General features: G+C 31.4%; 1 protein-coding gene across 1 annotated transcript; it reads left to right on the top strand.

Moving 5' to 3' along the window:
* The first annotated feature begins 2,502 nt into the window (after nt 1-2,502).
* LOC148580115 (uncharacterized) lies at nt 2,503-3,183 on the top strand. Its single transcript, XM_088491650.1, has 2 exons — nt 2,503-2,564; nt 2,670-3,183. The coding sequence occupies exons 1-2, from the start codon at nt 2,503-2,505 to the stop codon at nt 3,181-3,183; spliced, it is 576 nt and encodes a 191-aa protein (XP_088347776.1).
* Nucleotides 3,184-9,288: the final 6,105 nt, after the last annotated feature.

The following is a 9,288-nucleotide window of genomic DNA, read 5'->3' as shown; positions in this document are numbered from 1 at the left end:
GTTAAGCGGATTTATGAGCTTATTGTGGAGAATTTTCTTTTTGATGTCCTCTCTTTTCGTGTTGAACTTTGTGTAGGAGTCAAACTTCGGCGTTAATTTAAAATGTTTCTTTTGTTCACATGGCTGACTTGCCATCCCAATCTATCCTCTTCTCTCTAAGGTGTTTACGGTATTTGTTTCTCTGCCTTCCTCGCTTCCCTTAGCTCTTCGATTTCTATTTATCCCGATGCCTTATCTCTAAATTCTGCCAGTGTCTTAGGTTTAGTTATGGTAGTAGTCTCCTAGAATCTTCCCGGGCATAGTCCGCTCTTTTGCGGATGAAGGTGTACATCAGGGCTAAGGTTGGAAATTTTCATCGTGACTTTTGTGAATCTTGTCATGTAATCTTTCAGACTCTCATGTTGTCCTTACTTGATAGTGCTAAGGAAATCAGAGTCATGGGCATAGATCTTGGAAGCTACAAAATTATTGATAAATTGGTTGACAAACTCCTCAAAGATTGAAATTGAACCTGCAGGGAGACTAGAAAACCAAAATAAAGTAGCTCCGTCCAAAAAGGTCAGAAATGAACAACAAAAGATTGGGTCAGAAGAACCATTTAAAAACATCATGGATTCAAACTTAGTGGGTGTGGATCTTGGGGTCACCGAAGCCCTCGTAGGGTTTTAATGTGCTTGGAAGTGTAAAATTATTTAGCATTTGGAAGTTCATCATTTCATTAGAGAAAGGATTTGTTCTCTTTTTATTGGATCTTATTGAGGGGGAGACTTTCATTGTTGTGTTTGCTTCAGAGTGATGCTCGTCTTCAGGATTTTCTTTGTTCGCAGTCTTTTTATCACCTCCATCATTGTCCGCTTTACTCGCCAAGAGCCTGGACATTTTCTTTACTTCTGCTTGAAGGACGGCGTTCATGGCCACTACTTCGGCATGAGTGGGAGAAGGTGGTGGTAATGAGTCATAAGCCATATTCAGAATCCTGCAAAAAACGAGAAAATGCCAAAAAGGAAAAAAAGAAGTGGGGTAATATCAGAAATCAAGTCTTATGGTGGGCGATAAATATTCTGTCAAGGATACTCTTTCGAGATATATCTCATCTCTGTGATACCGTGGGTGCTTCAAACTTTCCGATCAGCAAGGTCAGGGGTGAAGCTACGTATGTTACAGGGGAGGCCGTGCCCCCCCTCCCCTCCCCCCAAAATTTTTTTTACAAAAATAATAAAAAATAAAAGAGTGCCCCCCCCTTAAAAAAATATATGACCTCCCCCTTTGAAAAATTGTTCCCCTGTCCGTAATGTTCATTCAAAAAATGGGTGAAGCAAAAAATAGTTAAAAAGTATTGTATTATTTGGGTTATGAATGGGCCATATGCTTAGTTAAAAAAAAGTCATAATCCATATTAGAAGTGATGAATTTGAAAGGGCATCAACAAAAAGTCAACAAATCACTTCTTCCATTCTTCTCTCTTCTGTCGATTAGAAAACAAAACATCACTCTATATTTTCATTATCATTACAACTTAAAAGATAGCAAGTAGTCTTTGGTCTTTCATTATCATCACTCATTCTTCTTTCTTTTGTAAGTTATTTCTTTTATTTATTTTTTTGAATAATTTATATATTTATTTAATTATTTCGTTTATAATCTTATAATAATAATTTAGGTTTTTGAAAAAAATTGAAGATGATAATCATGTAATTATAATGTTATCCTTGTATTGTTTTTAAATTTTTTTCTCATTATTAATTGTTTGTGACATTGATATTATTAATTTGCAAAAAATAAAATAAATTGAGTTTAGTTAAGTTGCATAATATTTATCTTATTATCTATGTAAATTCTCAAATGTAGGAATTTGGTTGAATCATGAGTAAGATGAAAACAATAGACACTTTTTTTAAAAAGACTAGCCAGAAAAGTGAAAATGTTTCTAATGTTGTTACATCAACACCAACCTCTTCAATACTTGAGGCATCAAACATGAGTACTTTAGCCCCTCAACAAGATAGTTCAAAGTCAAAGCACCCATGACTTAATCCTGAACAAATGGAAATATGTCATTTGGTAAGAGATCCAGGAATTCGACCAATGATTTGGAAGTTTCATCCAAGTAAAATAGATGAAATTCGTCGAGCTTATCTTAAAGCTAGACCAAATTGACCCATACTTGATAATTATTATTTCTCAAGCGATAAAAGTCATCGTCATTGTTTTCAAGCTTCTTGGTTTGAATTATACCCTTCATGGTTAGAGTATTCTATTGAAGATGATGCTGTATATTGTTTACCATGCTACCTATTTGCTATGGAATCTTCAATCAACACAGGTTCAAATGCTTTCATTGAAAATGGCTTCAGAAATTAGAAGAAAGTAAATAGTAGAAAAGATTGTCCTCTTTTGAATCATATTAGCAAAGGCCCCAATTCATTCCATAATAGGGCAACAAAATCATGTGATGATTTGATGAAGCAATCACAACATGTTGATACACTTATGAAACGACAAATGTCAGAGGAAATTGAAAATAATCGACGTAGACTTGGAGCATCTATTGATTGTATTAGATGGTTGACTTTTCAAGGTTGCGCTTATAGAGGCCTTTATTAAAGCTCGAGTTCAGATAATCGAGGTAACTTTATTGAATTGTTAAAGTTTTTGGGTTCTTACAATAGTAATGTTCAGAATCTTGTTTTGGAAAATGCTCCTAGATTTGCTAAATATACTTCAAGTGATGTTCTGAAAGAAATTCTATATGTTCTTGCTACAATAGTGAGAAACTCAATTAGAAAGGATATTGGAGATGCCAAATTTTGTGTTATCATTGATGAAGCTCGTGATGAATCTAAAAAAGAGCAAATGGCTATTGTTTTGAGATTCGTTGATGTGGATGGTTTTGTTCGTAAACTCTTCTTTGATCTTGTACATGTTAATGATACTAGTGTCTTGACTTTGAAAAAAGAGTTGATGTCTGTGCTTTCTATTTATAATCGCCAAATTGAAAATATTCGAGGTCAGGGGTATGATGGTGCTAGCAATATGAGAGGGGAATGGAATGATTTACAAGCTTTATTTCTCAATGATTGCCAACAAGCATATTATGCCCATTGTTTTGCTCATAGATTGCAGTTAGCATTGGTGGCTACTTCAAGGAAAGTGCTTCAAATTCATGAATTTTCACACAATTGACTGCTATTGTCAATATTGTTGGTGCATATTGCAAATGACATAATCAACTACAAGAAGCTCAAGAAATTGAAAATGCAAAATTGATTGCCAATTATGAGCTAGAAACAGGTCAAGGTGCAAATCAAGTGGGCACATTACAAAGAGCTAGAGATACAAGATGGAGTTCTCACTTTCAATCTATTTGTAGCTTGATAAGAATATTTGCAGCTACTCATACCATTCTTAATAATATTATTGATGATGGTACAACTTCTGCTCAAAGAAGTGAGGCTTATGGTGTCAACAAAGTGTTATCCTCGTTTGAATTTATTTTTTGTTACATTTGATGAAGGAAATTATGGGGATTACTAATATTTTGTGCCAAGCATCACAACAAAATTTCCAAGACATTTTGAATGCAATGCATGTTGTTTTCACATCAAAACTACTTCAAAAATTGAGGGATAATGGTTGGTGTAATTTACTTGAGATTGTTAAGAAGTTTTGTGAGAAATATGAAATTGACATCCCTAATATGAGTACACAATACACGGTTGGAAGAGGTCGATCTCGTCAACCAAAGATAACAATCGAGCATCAATACCGAGTAGATGTGTCTTTTGGCAGCAATTGACTCTCAAATTCAAGAGTTAAATAATAGATGACTTTGAATCAAAGAAAAAACGTCGAACACAATTGTCTATGTAAGTTACAAATTTTAATTTATTTTAGCTCTAATAATATTATTATTAATTTTTTCATTGCATAAGTTATGGTTGTGATTTAAATTATTTACATGAAGCATAATACATTATTCTAATAATTTTGCAGGAAACGTCTAAAAAAGAATTAAATAGTATTTGAAGATTCTAAAAGCAAGTATGTAACAACCTATTTACAATATTTGAAATTAGTTTTGAGATATTTGTGTTTAAGTTTTTTAATATACAATATGTTCACTGATCTTATAAAAAGTAAATTTTAACTCTTAGTTGTTATTTTTAATAAAAATTATATATATATAGTTATTTTTAATTTTTTTGTTAAAATAAAAAACTAAAAAAAATATTGGCCCCCTAGTAAATATTGTCTAGCTTCGCCCCTGAGTACATATTCAAAAATAGATGACTTTGAATCAAGGAAAAAACGTCGAGCTCAATTCTCTATGTAAATTACAAATTTTAATTTATTTCAGCTCTAATAAAATTATTATTAATTTTTTCATTGCATAAGTTATGGTTGTGATTTAAATTATTTACATGAAGCATAATATATTTTTTAAATAATTTTGCAGAAACGTCTAAAAAGGAATTAAATAGTATTTGAAGATTCTAAAAGCAAGTATGTAACAACCTATATTATAATATTTGAAATTAGTTTTGAGATATTTGTGTTTAAATTTTTTAATATACAATATGTTCAGTGATCTTATAAAAAGTAAATTTTAAGTCTTAGTTGTTATTTTTAAGAAAAATTATATATATAGTTATTTTTAATAAAAATAATATTGGCCCCCCTAGTAAATATTGTCTAGCTTAGCCCCTGAGTACAGATTTAATAATAGATGACTTTGAATCAAGGAAAAAACGTCGAGTTCAATTGTCTATGTAAATTACAAATTTTAATTTATTTCAGCTCTAATAATATTATTATTAATTTTTTTATTTCATAAGTTATGGTTGTGATTTAAATTATTTACATGAAGCATAAAATATTTTTTTAATAATTTTGCAGAAATCGTCTAAAAAGAAATTAAATAGTATTTGAAGATTCTAAAAGCAAGTATGTAACAACCTATATTTACAATATTTGAAATTATTTTTGAGATATTTGTGTTTAAGTTTTTTAATATACAATATGTTCAATTATCTTATAAAAAGTAAATTTTAAGTCTTAGTTGTTATTTTTAATAAAAATTATATATATAGTTATTTTTAATTTTTTTTGTTAAAATAAAAAACTAAAAAAAATATTGGCCCCCAAGTAAATATTGTCTAGCTTTGCCTCTTGTAACACCATATCACACAGAATCTTATACTTAAGTCATAATATATATAATAGTTTAAAACAAAAGTCGTAACCCTCACGTAAATGAAAAACTTGCGTACGAAGAAACGTAAGATATATATATATATATATATATATATATATATAATAAAAAATACGTCCCTAAGTCCCAAGAATTCTTTGCTTCATCAAAGTCTCCAGAATACACAGAGTGGTGCTTCACAACCTTCATCTGAAAAATAACAATATTATATGGGATGAGAATCGGGAGTTCTCAGTTTGGTTAAGGTGCCCACATATATAATAAATAAGGTCTCGTGAAAGCCATAGGCAATCCTAGAACTCCGACACTCAGATTATAAATCTTAAGGAACAAAATCAGAAACCATAAAATTAGGGTTTATAATCTGATTTAAGGTTTATAATCAGAAACCATAAAATCTTAAGGAACTAAACCAGAGTCAGAAAACCATTTACGATTTCTGATTTAGTTCCTTAAGATTTATAATCTGAGTGTCGGAGTTCTAGGATTGCGTCTGACTTTTCCGGGACCTTATTTATTATATATGTGGGCACCTTAACCAAACTGAGAACCCCCAGTTTTCATCCCATACAATATTATTGTTTTTCAGATGTAGGTTGTGAAGTACCACTCTGTGTATTCTGGAGACTCTGATGAAGCGAAGAACTCTTGGGACTCAGGGGCATATTTTTGTTTATATATATATATATATATATATGTATATAGATTCCCCACTTTGTATTTTATGTTTGTCCTTCTTAGAGGTTGACTCGGAGAAACAAGCTATCATTTTCTGCTTTGGGTCATTTTGGGATTCTCTTATATATATGTATATATACTTATATGCTCTAGCTAGTTTATCTTCGCGAACTGAGTTGGAAGCTTTGTTAATTGTATCTTTGACACTTCCTTTTTATTATTCATATATATATCTTACGTTTTATTGGACGCAAGTTTTCCGTTTACGTGAGCGTTATGACTTTTGTTTTAAACTTTTTTTCAAAGGCTTCTCGGTATAAATTCCTTTCAACTACTATATATATATTTATAGAGGTCGTAATACCTCACCACCTCTATCTTATGACTTAAGTATAAGATTCTGTGTGATAAGATATTACACCCTTAAGCAAGGTTGAGCTATCCTTAGAATAATTTGGACTCACGTAAAACCTGTAAAAATGACTCTGATGCTCAACTCAACAATATATCTCTTAAAAAAAAATAAAGCTAAAATGGTCAGGACTGTGATTTGCTTTCTAAATGTGTGTCCCATCTTGTCATGTTAATGCTGCTATTTATCATTGTTCAGAATGAACGATCTTTAACCATTATCTCTGAATTTCGAGATTGGTCCGAGAAGATTAAAAGCAGTTTCTCTATAGTGGGCTATTGTTAAGTTAAAAGATATTTTGAATGAGCATCCGAGGTGTAACTATTTACTGCCGATTTGTGAACGTTTAGGAGCAATAATAAAGAAACGCTCGAATCTCAATCTTCTACTATTAGCAATAACTAGGATAAGCACTCTTTTATTTTTTTCTGTTATTTTTTTACTTTGCCTAACTTTGTGGATTAGGAACTCACATTATGTTGTAATAAGGATAAGCCATACAACTACTGTTGACCGTACCTTTTATTAAGAAAACCTCTGTGGTCCCATGCAAGATTCCACCTTGCGCTTTTTTCACTTTGTCTTGCGAGCAAATAAAAAGTTTGGTAATTGCACTAATAATTTTCTATATTTGTTCCTACCCCATATTCAAGCAAATTACTCCCATGGCCCTATCATACCGCCACTTTATGAAATTGTGATGATTCGCATACAAATTCAAAAGGTGCAAACTGCAAAGATACAAAGAAAGAGAATAAAAACAATGTCAAGTCTCTCTATCTTTTTTGGGCACGGATTCAGTACACGGAAGAAGTTTGCGCAACGAAACGCCAAAAAGCTGTTTGGCACACCAATCAACTAAAAAAGTATCACAATCAAAATACATATTTTTGTGGGGTCTTTTTTACAATTACACATAAAATAAGAGTAACTTCTTTTAATTTTTTTAAACAAATATATTTTACTTAATTATTAAAAGCCGTTTCCTCTTTCAGGTTTTCTTACTCCTCTTCCTTTACCATCCCCCTTCCATTATCTCCACCACTAATAACGACAGAAAAAAAGAGCTAAAGCTCTACCATTCAACATTGTGAATCTCGGTGCTTCCTTGTGTAGAACCAGAAAAGCACGATGACCAATGATCCTATTAGCATTGAAACACTTAGTAGTAGCCTTCAACTCCTTAGAACTAAACTTCTTAGGCATCTTAATAATCTCATAACCAAGTGTATCCAATTTCTTAACACGCTTAAATTTCTTAGAATAAACCCAAATCAAAGTACCAGCAAATAAAGCAAGAACAAAAGCACCAACAGTAACAACACCGGCAACCTCACCCAAATTTTCTTTACACAAACCATTGTGGCAAGAAGATGACTTACTCTCCTTTTGTGCCACTGAAGGCGCAATTGATGGCGGTGGCGATAACAACGACGAAGAACCAGCTGAATTAGCTCCCGGGTTCATCAGAGTAACCGCCGGCGGTGGTGGCGCCGCTGCCCCGCCGACGACGACGGAAAGAAAGAGCTAAAGCTCCACCATTCAACACTGTGAATTGTCGTCCGGCGAGAGGACAAATGCGAGGCCGCCGCCAATTGATGAAGGGTTGAGATTGGTTACAGAAAATGAGAAGAAGGTTCGGAAGCTGGCCGAAGAATGGTTTCCCAGTTGGCGGAATCTGACCGGACGAGAATATAAGGCTCTGCCGGAGCCGGAGCTGGGGACGGGAAGGTCGTGCGTGAGGCTGACGGTTTCGTTGTTCAAGTGAGGGTCGCCGAGGAGCTTGAGAGAACTGAGCCTTATGGTTCCAAAGTCAAACTGAATTAATTTAAATATTTGATTTTTTTAGTCTTTTTGATATAATACCACAAAACATTTTAAATTTAACAATAATAACACCGTAAAACTAATATTTATAAAGTTACCCACTGACATAAAAGTAAACTAAAGTATTACTAGCGAGATTCAGATAAATTTTTACCGTTAGATTAAAAAACATATATAATCCAATGACTTCTTATCAACAGGCGCACCAATCAGCCAAAACTAAATGTTATGCACATTGGTAAGCCAAACACACACGGCACATAGAATCCGTGCCCATCTTTTTTTGTTTTTTTAATACTTACTTTGTATTTCTGTATCTTTTAAATCTGCACGTGAATCATCATTTTATGAAATTACACCACTTTGGAAAGAAAAACAAGCTTTACGGCCTTTACCACTTATTATTTCGGTGTCCTTTTGTTCTTTTACATCTCAAGTGGTCCTTAATGATGGCACTAATTTAAACAAATTAAAACTTTCTAGAAGCTTCCTTCCACTTTCTTCTTTGGTAAACATAACAGGGAATATTTAATTCAATATGTATGTCTAAAATAAGCACAATAATTATGTATTTATTGGATGTGTCATATTTATATAGGCTGTTAGATTTTATCTGATGAAAATCAAAGGTTAATACAAAAGAAGAGTATTGATGGGCTTTAATAAATATAGAATATCTTAATACATAAATAAATATTTTAAATGACAATATTTTAATACACAAGACTTTAAATGGCAACAAAATCTTTTATTTTTAAATAATTAAATATAAAACATATATAAATACAAAATATATGAATATTTTTTATTCATTAAAATTAATTATTATGCAAAAATTTTTGATAATATTAAAAATTATATTAAAAATAATATTTTAAACTGTAAAATAAAAATATAAAATAATTAAAATTTTATTTTATATTACTTGAGAAATAATTAGATTACTATATTCAAAATTTATTAACTAACTAATTTTGTTAAAAATATTATTATATAATATAATTTTCTATTAAAATATTTTAAAAATATAATTTATTCAAAATATTATATATAATACATAAAAATATTAACCTTTTTATTTTTTTTTATTTTTTTAAGCGAAATAAATAATATATTTTTAAATACATGTTTTGTGGCCAATGGCCACTTGAGTATATAT

The sequence above is a fragment of the Arachis ipaensis genome, chromosome B10 (genome assembly GCF_059453495.1).
Source record: "Arachis ipaensis isolate K30076 ecotype BB chromosome B10, ASM5945349v1, whole genome shotgun sequence".
In the NCBI taxonomy this organism is placed as follows: Eukaryota; Viridiplantae; Streptophyta; class Magnoliopsida; order Fabales; family Fabaceae; genus Arachis; species Arachis ipaensis.
Note: the sequence above shows the minus strand (reverse complement) of the source record. Positions and strands in the feature narration are given on the sequence as shown.